The 15,055-nt window shown below is 40.5% G+C and overlaps 1 protein-coding gene across 1 annotated transcript in view; it reads left to right on the top strand.

The window, feature by feature from the left end:
• Positions 1–15,055, top strand: part of LOC150075020 (uncharacterized) — a 198,511-nt gene that overhangs the window by 145,932 nt on the left and 37,524 nt on the right. Inside the window, exon 6 of the mRNA XM_090388314.1 lies at positions 11,101–11,237. Coding sequence (XP_090244440.1) covers positions 11,101–11,237 — 137 coding nt within the window. The remainder of the gene's footprint in view (positions 1–11,100; positions 11,238–15,055) is intronic.

Genomic DNA, 15,055 nt, shown 5'->3' with positions numbered 1-15,055 from the left:
TTTTGAGTTGTACAGCGCAACTGGTTTTCAAGAGAAAATTAAACGTAAGGTATGCAGATATAGTTGTTGTGTCACGCGGTATTATTACAAGTGCCTTGGTATCAGATAAGCCCCAGGAAAGTGTACAGTATACACTTTCCTGGGGCTTCTTAGGCGATCTAGTCATTTGGAAGTCATGTGATTTTTTCCATTGAATTTTTCAGCAAACGCGGCTGAAAGTTCAATCAACCTATATTAAACCAAACCGTGCGGCGGAAGTTGGAGAATTTAGGAGCTGGTAGTCATGTGCCTAGAAAGATTCGACTGGAGTGGTGCCACAAACGCGAAAACTGGACTGTGGAAAAAGATAATATGGTCTCACGAGTCCCGATTTACACTTTTGTTTGCACAAATGGTAGGGTGAGGATATGGTGTGAGCCTCATGTAGCCATGCATCCAGAGATAGTATCATGGTATGAGGTATGTTATGTTGGCACGGGTTGTGTCCAGTCATGTTACCTCCAACGAATATCTTTCGGTCGTATTGACCAACTTCACCCTGTTAGGCGTTTTTTTTTTTAAATTGGATTGCGATGGATTCTTTCAAGATGACAAAGAAACTACCCACCGTGCAAAAATAAATTAATGGTTCGGAGAATATTCCTTGACTCTGAGAACAAATGCTTAGAGAAAGAATTGAGGCACACTACACCCTGGTAACTCCATGCACCAAACCAATTCGGTGTCAAGCTGGAGGGATCTATCGTCCAAGCTCTGGAGAATATCCTGAGTCTGGCCGAAAACTGCTATCAGAAATACCTTTTGGTCGTCTCGGTTGATTTCGCGAGGGTATTCGACACCTTATGGTGGCCGAGCTTCCTCGTATGACTGAAAGAAGCGAACTTGCCAAGTAACCTCTATCTGAATAACAGAAAAATCACAGTACTGCAGGGTAGAACGCCAAATTTATCGTGGATATCTGTAGGGCTCCGTGCTTGGTCCACTTCTCTGGAATTACATCCTCGACGAGTTTCTTCGCTTGGACCTTGGAAACGTCCATTCACAGGCCTATGCGGATGATCTCATTTTGATCCTCGCCGCCAACTCCAGGGCTCAGATGGAGAACCTAACAGAGCTCTAGGAACCCTCCTGATGTGGGCTGAGAAGCGCAAATTAACCATCTCTCCGACCAAAACACAGGCTATATTATTAAAAGGCTATCTAACTTCGACAAGACCACCACAAATAAAAATTGATGATAGGACGACCAGGCTGAAAACTGAGTTAAAATACCTAGGCGTCATCCTGGATAGAAATCTATCATTTGTCCCTCATCTCAACAACATCCATGCAAAAATATTAAAAAAAAAAAAGTACACAGCAATGGTCGCCAGAGTCACTCGCCGGGACTGGGTACCGAGGAGGCACACCCTTGCATTCTTCTAAAAGGCAGCCTTCATCCCGGTCATCACATACGCCTCAAGTGCCTGCTACTGGAAGTCCTCAATAGCAGTGAACCGGAGAAGACTGGATTTAATCAAAAGACCGATCCTTTTGACCTTAACACGTTCCTGTAACAGTGTCAACTCATGCACTTCAGGTGATTGCTGGGGCTCTACCCCTAGACCTAGAAGTTGCTCGTGTGGGCATCTCTACGATCTGAATCGTGGAACCAGCACTACATTCAAGAACTTTACCAAAGATGCTGTCAATAACCGATCTATATAGAAAAGGAGACTACAAACCCATCTGATGCCCATCTGCCAAAAATGCTGGACAGACTCCACAAAGGGAGAAATGACACGAAAGTTCCTGCCAAGTGTACAAACTACATATTCACAGTATCCGTCTTGGTTCCTACATATTCACAGTATCCGACCTCCTCACAGGGTACAGAGCAATCTGCTGCAAACTAAATTTAGTGGGAATTAATGATAACTCAAGGTGTGCCTGCGGCTCCTTGGAGTCGTGACACCATCTTATGTACGACTGAGAGTTGTACGAAGATATATGTGGTCTACTTGTCACCCAACTTCATTTTATATTGGGTATTGGGTATGTTGAGGGGTCTAACGGCTCCTGGGATTTCTCCCATCTCCGCGTACGTTCTCTGTATCGAGCGACAGTGCCCTGTCAATGCCAGAGGTTTGACAGTGTCTGGGTCATATAGAATGTAGTGCCCCAATAAGACTAATTGTACTCTGGCAGGTCCTGCCACCTACTTTCCTGAAATTCAATAGCTAGGACCTTAAAGAAAAAAAATATTCACGGTTTGCTTAATAATGCGATTTGTTTAAACACTGAGTGCGGTTTTCGCTGAATGAGTTTCTCTAGAGGTCTAATAGTTCGGGCAGTAATTTTGGTGTATTAGATTTGGATCTGTGGGGTAATACACTGTGTAGGAAAAGTTTTGGGAGGGGAGGCAGAAGACTGGGGGGAAGGAAGGGACCGATAGGGAAGGTAGTCCCTCGTTTTTCAGTAGGCATGCCCATGCCACACCAGAAGGAAAAGTGGGGTGGCGGTAGGGAGAGTAGACAGCGAAACGTCGCCCCCCCTCGCCTGGGAAAGGGGGAAAAGCAGGCTGAAACAGATGTCCAGCCCCGTTTGCCAGATGGTCTTCCTCGGCTTTCAGGAGAACCGTCCAAGATTCAGAGTATGTCCGGTCCAGTCCTTGTATTTGCGAAGTCCTTTCAGGAGTCACCACACCACGGAGCACTCAGTGGTGCACGGGGAAAGAGACCGTTTGTCGTTTCCATTTAGTAATTGCAGTTTTCTCTTTTTGTCTAGTCCGGTTTTCTGGCTGTTGTCTTGTCTGGCTTCACCTTGGGAGGGTTAGTAAGAACGTAGTCATTTTGTTGTGTTGTTCTGTATCACCATTTTTATGTCACTCTGTGTAAGGCGATAGTGTTCTTCTCCTGGTGAAGAGCTGCTGAGCAAAGTTTTTTAGTGCTCCATATTCTTCACTCGAGTCCAGCAAATGTGATTCCATATTTTTTGGGAGGAAGTACTTTATTGCAGTCATTAACCTACATCGCAGGTCCCCATAGTTTGGGCAGTTATACATGACGTGTGTCCAACTCTCTGCTTCACCACACACGCATCTCGGGTCTTCTTCATTTTATACCTACAAATCAGGAGCGTTACCTACTGGAGGATGAAATCATCTACAGAGCCTTTTCTGACCTTGCCCAAAAAATGTTTGCCAGACGCCGGACACTTCCGCCACCTGCCGACCCTAACCTACTGGATTCGCCTTAGATATAACCTCACGCCCTGGTCAACCTGCTGCAAGGAAATCACACACCCTGGAAGACCAGGCTGTAACAACAAAGTGCAAACCAACCAATCCTAACGTCATCGTCATCACAAAGAACTGGACACTAGTCCCAAGAGTAACCACCAAAACTGGACCAGACTCACTGAACCGACCCTCAACGTTGTAAATGCCAATTGGATGGGACACGGGTCTCAAGTGCGACCACAGACTTAGACCGTAACTAGGACAAACTGGAAAATGGGACACCGTTCCCGTGAGTGATATTTCTTAGACTGGATTGGACTCGCCGAAGAACGGGGACTCCTAAGAAGTCATCGTTACTTTGCTGTTCAAGGCCATCTTGGCTCTCCGAACCATGCTCCCTTGCATGGTTCTTTCTTTCCCCCTTCCCCCCTGGCAGGGAGAGGAGGTGAAGGTCTCTATCTCTTCCTCCGCTGCCACTCCTTCCCTCTGGTGGGGCATGGACCTGCCCCACTGATACCTTGGGGTCACATTCTCTATTGACACCATATTTCTGTCTGTATTCCCCAGCTTCCAGGCTTCCCCCATGCTCTCTCTTTAAAAAGTTCATAATTAGCTTTCAAACCAACCCCTAGTAATCGTACACCACACTAAAAAAATTAACACAATTTTTAATCACCTCGACTAACCCTATTTCTTCTCCCCCTTTATTTTTTTTTCTTTAGTCCCTAGTCACTGAAATCCAGATGCCAGATGGTCTTCCTGGGTGGCAAGGCCTGCCAGAGTAAAATATAAAGCTATTGAGTACCTGGTCTGCCTCCACCGGGCTTAGTGTGGACAGCCGTGGGCCCCCATCCGGGGCCCAACGGCTAAATGGCCAGATAAACAACAGAAAATAACACTACACATCTATCAACCCACTTTAAACGTCTGGCCTTGACAAATACTTGTCTTACACCTATAATGCAAGCAACGCGGAGATGGGGGAAATCCCTGGTGCTGTTAGACCCTAAATACACTATACACATACGCTGACCCTCTCCAGGTCTCCCATTCTAAATTCAACTGAGAATGTCTGGTAGCAGTAATCCCAGAGTACGTACCAACTGTGAGTACTACACTCAGGATTGTGAAAAATGAAAAAGACTGGGGGTAATTGTGCAGTAGAAATTAAGTTCCCTGAGCAGTGCAGACAGGTGCCAGGGCAGTTCACGAGGTTTTGTCAATGATATACAGGAATTTTGCTAGGATCTGATTATCCCATTGTATAAGGCAATGGTCAGGCCACATCTTGAGTACTGCATACAGGTCTGGAGGCCTCAATTTAGGAAGGATGTAAAACTACTGAAACGAGTACAGAGACGGGAAAGGCTTCAGTTATGAGAAAATTGCAGCGTCTATAGACTAGGCACTTGGGAGGTGATCAAGGCTTTGAATGGATTGGGCAAGTTCAATGCTAATGAGATTGTGTCTCTTGCTCAGACTACACATATGAGGGAGCACAAATCCAAACTGAGGAAGGACGGTTGCAGAATAGATGAGCAATCAACCACCCGCTGGCCTTTAGCTAGCGGGTGGTTGATTGCTGGAACAAATCCAATTCTACAACAACAACATGTGGAATTGGATAGCTTGAATAAATTCAAGGAAGAGCTGGCCAAACTATTGGAGGGAATGGATAGGTGAAATGGAAAGTTTTTTTTTTTCTTGACTGATTCTTTAAAATCTTGGTTTCTTGTATCATTTACCACTACATAATACTAATATGTTGAAAGGGTAGTTCGGTTTCGCAGTTTTTTTTTTTTTTTTTACTAGTTGTTGGCGCATCGGCTTCTGTGGCCATAATGCACCTCCCAAGGTTTTTGCAGTACTTTGATCCAAGCCCGAGGCGGGATTCGCAGTTCTCTAAGAACAAGAGTGCTGCAGCTGACAAGTATCTTGATGGAAGATGGTCACATCTGGAGCAAGACTCACAGTAGAATCAAATATCCAGTGGATGGTCAAATATCTTGATGGAAGATGGTCAAATCTGGAACAAGACTCACTCAGTGGAATTCAAGACACGAAATTGTAACGGCTGTAATTCGGGCAATCTTTTGCCCGAATTACAGCCGTTACAACTTCGTTCCCTACTAGAAGTTGAATAAAGTTTTCTACTATTTGGCCAATATGTACGTTTTTGAAATAATATACTTTTTTTTGGTAGTCCTATATAATGCTCACTTAATCAATATACTGGCATTCTGCCTTACAGCATGACTATTAGTATTCTTGCATGGCTAGCTCGAATTGATGCAATCACCAGCTGTCCAAAGCGGACATACCAGCAGCATGTTTTTCTTTTTTGCTGATTGCTTAATATAATAAGTAGACAATTTGCTGTATTTTCCACTTGACTAGCAAAACGGAAAAAAATCCTCCGAGCCTTATTCCACGTGGAAGTGCTTTATTTTTCCTCTCATTATTGTCTAATAAGATAGAGACACTTGGGACGCCTCATCACTTTGATAGTTTGTGTTTAGCGAGTCGGAAATTTCTTGGTGTTCCAAAAATATAAAATTTTATTATTGAGTTTCCACTTAATGCAGTTAGTGGCTGGCCCATCTTACTACTTGCTGTTCTCTGTCAGGCATGTGATGATAATCATGTACCCTATGCCACAAGAAACTTTTAATCGGATTTTCGCTGTACAAGAAACCGAATTAATGAGTCGTCTAAAGTTTGTTTGAGTAATTCAATAACCATCCTGTCATTACTCTGCTTTTATTAACAAGTGTGATAACAAAAGGTAGGGTGTTTTTTATATTTGGGACAAAAATGCTGCGATGCTTCAGTGGAATACAAAACACACAATGGAATTGTTGTCCCAAACTGAATATTTCGAAAAAAATGGATGCTCAAAATAATGGAAAACATTTTTTTGTTGTCTACTGTATATCTCTTAGGAGTTCTACGATGTCAGATTTTAGTTCTATGGATTTACTAATGAAATAATACAATCTGCAACTTCTACACTGTAGAAGTTGCAGATTGTATTATTACGCTAAACTATCTGCATATATATATGCAGATAGTTTAGCGTAAATGGAACTGAATCCATGGTACATCTCACTGTATTTATGATAATTGTGTTATGCAGATTTAGAATTAAAATCTATCTCTCATTTCAAAAAATATCTGTTTGTAAACTGTTACAAATATATTAGTAGAAAGGTTTTTTAAAATCAACGAAATACTCATTATGATCATCTTTTACTATGCAATATGGACGAGTTTATAAAATGTAAATGAATTTTCAGTCTTCCAAATTAGCAAGTAAACGAATCTCCAACATAATGACATGACCTGCGCCATGTTTGTAAATTAAGATGGATTCCACGCATCTCCTTATATTAATTTAGACTCGGAATACCTTTCATCTTTTAAAGATGGTGTAACACCTGTTACCACACAGGTATTCACATCAGTGGTTATTTAATTATAAAGGTTCTCTAGATAAGGAAGGAGGCTTAGTTCACGACGAAAAGTGAGCTATTTTTCTACGTACTTCAGAAACATTTAGCCCATGCTTTTGGATTAAGTCAAGGAGGCCATTGAGTGAAAACATTAAGAAGACTGCGCATCGTTTCGGGATAAATTAAGATCCAGAGGATAAAGGCTGTTGCCGGGTAATGTCTGCGATGTCACCATGTTTTCTTTCACCGATGTTTTGTAACACAAACGTAGGAGATATGCGTTAGCTGAAGTAGGCTTAGCTTCTTTTTTGTTGCGGAAGCTCAAAGCCACAAGAAAGGTAATTAAGCGATGCCAAACTCTGCTTCTTCGCCTCCCTCGGGTCAAAGAAAAACATCCTTGCTTACAAAGTTAGAAGAAAAGAAAAATCATCGTATAGTATCAGATTTTTTTTGTTTTAGTAAGGCTGATTACTTCTGCAACACTTGATCCTTAACGCAAGCACTTTGATAGCCTGCTGTCGACTAATAATTAATTCAATGGGCTTAAACATTTTTTATCTTTTAATATTCAATGCAAATTTATTCAACTAGGAATTTTCTTACCTTGTCTTTTGTTTGTACCGTTAATCTCAGCTTATGACACCAAGCGGTAGTCCCTTCTCGTGTCCGAGCATGTTCAAACATGATTGTGAATTAACTTTTCAAAGTTGTTCCCAGAATTCGTTATGGAATTTGGACAACGGTTTCCTGAAATAGATTAACTGGAGGCTAAAATTCACTATTCTTCCCCACACTGGGTAAAAGGTCCTGGTTCTAATCCCGTCAATGACATCATTACCTTTTTTGGTCTTTCTTTTCACTCTGGCTGAGTTAGCTGGTCCCAGGCGAAGATAGCAAGGTTCCCCTGGAAACTTGGGATTTTTCATCCAGAAAAAGAGACAAACCACGCAATTTACAGACATAATACACACGGATAGATGAGGTGATTCTCTGGTGGCTTTAATATGCCAGCTTTTTCTCCCACTGCTCTGGGTATGCTAGCAGGATTAGAATAGCTCCGTCTTAAAGATTTTTCTTATTCTTAAGATCAGTTTTTTGAGCTATTTCTAAACCACCAGAAAACTTACGCTGATAGTCGACTGAAATGAAAGTCGCTGTTGATACAATCTGCTCAATATTCTTGGACACGAAAAGAGCTTTCTCTTTACAGCTGACATACGTATCAGCTGTAAAGGAAACCTTTGTCTCTGGTGTGGACACCATGCCACAGATAGTTGAAAGACAGTCTTGGTTGAAAAACATCTGAATAAGGTTTGAAGAACTGATCCTTAGTTTGAGATAAAATACAAATGCCAGCTGAAGAACTTTTCGATGCTTGCATTCATTGAACAATGGATATTAAATTTTCCAGTGAGTGGTGACATGGCCAACAACAACAAATGAATTCTTTTGCCTTAATTAAAGCAGACTTCTGAAGATATCCTGCGAACAGAATCAGATATTGACAGAATGGAGCAAAAGCTTCAGGTTGAGGGGGGGGGGAGTCCAACTTGTATCGCTCTTCGTCTTGAATCATCAACGGTTTCAAAATCTTTAGCAAAAACGATAGTAGCTGTAATCATCTGTTTGGAACTGTAGCTCCTGGACGCTAGACCTGCGTCATGATTCTGATGATCAGCCTATCTGTCAATCATTTTCAGGTCTTTCCACTCTACATAATGAATATATGAGGATACTTTCCCCTCTAGTATATACTCAGAGCCTAAAAATAAACTAGCATATAATCCCACGTCGGCAGACCTCAATTAGGTTTTCAGACCAATTCTTGCTTCGTCTATTAGAGAAAGTTCCCTCTCATAGCAATCTGTGATTGGCTGAGAATTTAGGTTATCTTCCTACCACTACACGTAGATTTTCGGTCCCTTAATAGTCCTACTGTGAGAGTATTATAATTACTCTCAGTGGCAAACGATGTTCTGCATTATAATTGCATTCACAAACAGATTAGGACATCTAGAACCATGAAACTTCTGGACCAGGGTAGAATTGCTCAAAGATGGTTACCTCATTCTAACTGCAATCATTCTCTACTTAAAGAAGCCCATATCGTCCAAGAATTTTTAGTACAAATTACACTGATTGATCATTGAATTATGACCACCTACCTGATACTTCGTAGCTCCTCCTTTTGCCCTCACTACAGCAGCTATCCGACGTGGCATTGATTCAACAAGATGTCGGAAGCGTTCGGGAGGTATGACCAACCAAGCTGTGTGTAATGCGGTCAGCAATGCAGGTATGGAGGTAATTGGTGTATCCAGGCGCCTGATATGGCTTTCCATAGTGTCCCACAAGTGCTCTATGGGATTGATATCGGGAGGAGTTCGGATGCCAATCGATATGCTGGAAGTCATAACTGTGTTCCTCAAACCATTCCTGCGTAACGAGTGCCCCATGGCTCGGCGCACTGTCATCTTGGAATACACCATCGCCATTCGGGAAAAAGTGCAACATAGCGGGGTGTACACAGTCAGCAAGCAGTTGACGATAGCGGAGACCACCGATACGTTGTTTCACATGCACCACTGGTCTAAGTTCCTGCCAGTGAAACAAGCCCCACACCATACAACCGCCCGCCGGCCTGCACTTTTGATACCATGCATGATGGATCAAGAGCCTCGTGTACGGATTTGGCTTTAACAAATCCGTACACGACCATCCACGGTGTGAAGTAAATAACGTGACTCATTCGACCAAGCACACCTTCTTCTAATGTCCACTTCTTCTAATGTTCAAGCACACAGTCTTCTAATGTCCAACTTGCATAAGGCGAATCTTTTACGCCGATGAACCTTGGTTACGAGAGGATGCCATAGGGGTTGTCTACTTGTATAGCTCATGCGTGCGAGCATGCGACGCATGGTCATGCCAGATATTGTTCCGGGTTGGCCCATGTTGTATTGGGTAGTCACCTCTTTAATAGTGCTGCCCTTGTTCGCTTGTACGAGTCGTCGGACCCGGAGCTCACCTCTAACATCAACCTTTCGCTGACCTTTGCAGTTTTGCCGTTGAGTCGTTGTTTGACCATTTTGATGCCAGTCCTGGTACACTGTAACTATGGCGGCTCTCAAGCACCCCACCAGTTCAGCCGTTTGGGAAATGGAGGCACCAGCTCGTCGAGCACCTACAATCTGTCCTTTATCAAATTCCGATAAATCCGTCCTTTTACTTATCACGCTCGGAATTTTACTATCACTGACACCTTATCTATGCTACGTAGGTCGACTAACTGCGCATTCTGGTACCTCACGTGGTCGCATTCATTTTCATAGGGGTGGTCATAATTCAGTGATCACTCAGTGTATATCCAAGCACCTTTTCCATCGTTATCCTAAACTTCAAACCAAAGATAACTGATAATGGGATGCAATTAAAATTTTCGAAAAATCCATACTGATTCAAATTATAACAGACTCAACCAGAGACCCCACAACCCTCGCGCTCTATGTTACCAGGGATGTCCGCCATGTTTTGAAATAAGAAACTAAGACTCACGTAAATCAAAGTAAAACTGAATCCGAGGATCACCTGTATTTGGTTTAATTTTAATAAATATATTAGATTTAGGCGCCTGATTTTCCATCCAGTTTGAGAGGACAGTGATAATAACCACTTTCGACTCGCGAAGGTGAATAAAGAAATAACACAGAAATCAGTGTAAATGCTGGCTTGTTTCCTCTATTTTTTAATCGCCTTAAAAGCATTGTTCAGTCTGCCAAAAGTTTGTTAAAATTGAAAATTTCTAGAGTTGTTTTCAATTAGGTTGCCATGAATTATTTGAGACATCCGAATGATTTTTTATTATTCTTTCGCCTCTGGATGTACACATCATCCAAATCTTTCACTGATCAAGTGAAAGTTTTGGCTGATGAATTCATATCGCGAAAGGATCCAGGTACTAAGAGAAGGACTGTGTACAGTCTAAAAAAATGTTTATCTTGCGTTAACTTGCGCGTTCCTTCAAGCAAAGAAACAAATAAGAGTTTCTGCTTATGTGTTTGCTCTCCGTCTATTTTTATTTTTTTTTCCAGCGCTCTCTGTCTTTTAAAAGTCAAATTTTAAGATTTCCATTTCACATCATACGTGTAATGGAAAAGTTCGGTTCTTTCTGTTTTTGTACAATTAATAATTAAAGTGCTACCGGAGGATCAAAACAGATGACTTGATTTCCGTTTTCTAGAAAATCCACTTGAATAATTTACATGTTACATCACAAACAGCTTCGAGACATGTGCAGTAAAAATCGGAACAAAAAAAAAGCTACATAAGAAATCATCAAAGTAACATCTTGCATTTTATCTTCTTAATAATAAATGTTCTTAGCTGGAACCAACGTCACAGTCTAATATTGTTGATGTACTTTTTTAGGAGGACTTCGCATTTTCATCAAACCAGAATCTCAAGTGTTTGGAGAACTACAGCCTGTGTGGGAGAAAGTAGGCGAACAAGGCAACCAATGGCTGAGAGGTGCGGTTTCTGTACCAAGCTTAAAAGAAAATTTTCAGGTAAGATTTTTTTTTCTTAGGTACGTCATGTTCTAAAGATAGTGTATAAATTGTTAAGGACCACCTTTTATTGGAAATCGTGTTTTTAATTATCAGATATCATGCTTGTGGTCCTGTCCCAGATCTAAAACACAAGACTGTGAACAAAGTGTGGTGAAAGGTTTAGAAAATTCTAGATATACAAGTACAAGTGTGATCACTGTAGGATTCAGCTACATCCTCCTGAGGATTCGAACCAGGAGAGTGACAAATTTGAATTTCGTGATTAAAATTTTACTGTGGAATTTCTAATATATTAGAAATAAATGTTATTTAGGGGTAAGTTTTTGAATTGTACTTTTTGGGAGACTCCCATATGAGAATTTGAACTAGAGCGGGGTGGCATCATATGATGATCGCTCCTATTGTCTTTACTGATCGCGCCAGCCTAATTGAAGGTCTCAACGTTCTCCTGATCCCATATTTAATGTATTCATTCCAGTACTGGGTTGGATCGCATCATCACATGATGCAATTGTGAAGATTGATTCGTGGAGAAAACTGCGCTTTTAATCTTAGGATTTCGCCCCGCCTTGATTAAGTCAAGTATCCACAGTATGCGTCACCAGAGATACAGAATGGAGTAAAGAACGAATGCCCAATAAAGCAACTATAGAGAATTTCTTCAGCCTGATAGCCTATGAAGAGATAATTCAGCGTTGAGGACAGAGTCCAGCCTACGTGGAAAAGCGTCGTAGTGGTCTCGAGCAAGGATAAACGCTAAAGTAAGGATGCTTCAATTTTATTTCAAACTCCAGACACTTTACAGCCAAGACCTGAAGAACATTGGGACAGGAGGACATTAAAATTATATTTTTGTTCATATATGATCAACAAAAGCCATACCTAAGAATGAAAAGAAGTAAAATTACATTTACAAATGACATACAACTGTATACCTGAAATTTTGTATTCATAAGTTTGATTAACAGTTATAAATTAGAAAAGGGGACTGTAGATTTAAAGATTGTTTAGATGTTGAAGTTTCGGCGCCTGGTCAGCTGTGAGGAAACAAAGTTTTATAATAAATAAATGAATATGGATGAGATATGGTTCAATAGAGAGAGAAATATGTGTCAACTAATGTAGCATTGTAAAGAGAGATATATTTGCAACAGATGCGAACTAGCTAACTAGCATTTTCATGAGACTGGAGTTCTGAGACTTTAGAGACTGGAGTTCTGAGACAAAAGCAGTCGGAATTGTTTTATGTCCATCTGTGGCTTCAAAGAGGATGGAAGCCGCTTTAATAAAAGGAAAGTAAAAATTATTGATTTTATCTTGTAATTATACATAAAAAAAAGGCGACCACAGATCAATCTTTAAACAGCTGCCCTTGAAAGGTCATATCAAACAGCTGTCCATGAAAGGTCATATTAAATTTACTTTTTCCGCAAACGACATTAATGGCTTTCTCACTCGTGGATGGGTTAACCGGTTTTGAACAGGAAAACGGGGTTTTTAATCCTGCAAGACCGGCCCGAAATATACACAAAGATCGGGATAGCAATGAGACACAACGATGAGTATCTATATAATTCAGCAGGATGCAGCAGACATGGAATAACCAAACGTGGTGCCCCCAACCGATCGAAGACATTACGGCACTAGTTGACAATCATGACATCCTTTTGAATTTTACGGAAGTGTAAGTTTTACGCACCGGTGCCTTTTTTGATTGACGTTTAGCACTGAAATGCACTTAGATGCATTCCAATGTGTTTTTATAGTGATGATCTCCCCTTTTTTTAGTTTAATACCTATCATTCGAGCCACGGCCAAAGTTTATTGCTTGAATATAGAAAAGAGACATTTCCAGTTCATCGTTGCCCATATATGAATGATTGTACGTACAAGACTTTTATATTTGAATCGATTTAAAACTTGCTATGAAGCATTCTGTGTTAAAAGCTTTGCATTCTTTCAGTTTCTGGAGAACTGTTTAAATGCGAAAATTGTCTTTTTCAATTGAAAAAATCAAGAAATGGATCTGATTTTCTGTCTACAAGTTCTTCGAAGATTAAGTTTAAAATCAAGGAATGTCAATTGCTTCTTTGACTCAGATTAAAAATAATGATTGTATTTTATTTTATTGCATTTAAAAAGTATATGTAAATATCTTTTTTGCAAGATTTTAGAAGGATTGAAATGAACTAAGTTATCTTTGCCCACTGGAGATCAGCATTTAAGGAATTGGTAGTGGCAATTCGAGATGTTGAAGTGTTTGTGCAGAGCACGGTTTCTCAAACTGGAAGGTGGAATGCAATGTGCTATCATCAGGAAAACTATGGATAGGATTTCTGGTCAATGGAAGGAAGTCATTAATATACAAGAGGAAAAGAGTGGGAGAAAGAGCTGAACTTTGGGGAACATCTGAATTAGTGAAGTTAGAAGACAGAGAGCAGTCTACCACCACCTGCAGTGAGCGGTCAGAGAAAAACTGGATACCCAATTATAAAAAACAGTCGGAAATCATAAGGTGGAAGCTTATTTAGAAGACCTTTATGCCACACGATCAAAATCCATTGAAATATTAAGGGCAACTTCTTGAGTTTCACCAAACATTTCCATAGATGGGTATAACATAAACTAGCATATCACCAGTAGATCGATGATGACGGAAAAAATACTGGCGATCACTGATCAAATGGGAGGTTTCTAGATAGTTTAGGAGTTGGCGGTTAATGGATTTTTCCATTACTTATGAGAGAGTTTATCGCTCTTTATCGGCTGGTCATGAGAAAATTTCCAAGCAGAGGATAAAACACCAGCGGAATATGAAAGTATAAAAAGGCGACACTGAACAGGAATAATCTCAGGAGCACAGGTTTTTAGAACAAGTGGAGAAATACCTCAGGACCTGGCGCTTTCTTGACATCAAGACTGTTCAAAATTTTTTGATCTCCTTTTGACGGAAGACCACAAGAGGCATTGAATGGATTGAACTGGAAATGGTGGGATAGTGGGAAGACCACAGGAAGCATTGAATGGATTGAATTGGAGATGGTGGGATAGATGGTTTACCAAGATCATCAGTACACGAGTTAGAAGAAAAGTAGGATGTTAGTAGGTCGGCTGTAAGTTAGTTTGGAAACACAATTCTCAGAGAGACAGAAAACTAGAGAGGGCTCAACTCAAAATTCCCTAGTAGTCAATTCGTAATATTCTGACAGCAAAGAATCTTAAGTATAACCATCCTACGAATTTCATCATATCCTAGACCAGAAATTATGTGGGAATGTTCAACCAAATATTTGGAGAAATATTTTTATGTGATATGAAATATTGTTATATTATAATTACGTCTGTTGTAAAGGCTGTTTCAATTTTGTGTCCACTATCGTATGTTCATAAATGTACACGTTTTTACCGCGAGTGGAAAAAAGGTTTACAGAAAACTAGGTTTCAAGTAAAAGAATACAGGACCTCCGTTTTTTTTTTTTTTTTTTTCATCTCACTAAATACAAAACCTTTCCTTATTTATAGACGTATTTTTGTTTTTAATAAAAGGAGTTTATTTTAATAGGATGTGTCTGGATTTTATCAAAAGTAATTTGATATCTTTAAAGACAGCATTATCTTTTTTTAAGTGAATGCGCAAATTACCCGCGCATCCCCCTTTCCACATTTTATAGGGAATTCACGTCACCTAAGGTTTAAAAGGTACCTGCTTTCCTTCTTACAAACTTTACAAAAACCGAGATAAGAAATTTTCACTTCAGGATGATTTGCTAGCTCAGCGGGTACAAAAGTAATACGCGGAGGGACCGCTTCTAAAA

Source organism: Mastigoproctus giganteus, chromosome 14 (genome assembly GCF_048544385.1).
Source record: "Mastigoproctus giganteus isolate SK-2022 chromosome 14, ASM4854438v1, whole genome shotgun sequence".
Taxonomy (NCBI): domain Eukaryota; kingdom Metazoa; phylum Arthropoda; class Arachnida; order Uropygi; family Thelyphonidae; genus Mastigoproctus; species Mastigoproctus giganteus.
The sequence above is the reverse complement of the archived record's forward strand: the minus strand, read 5'-3'. Positions and strand labels throughout refer to the sequence as shown.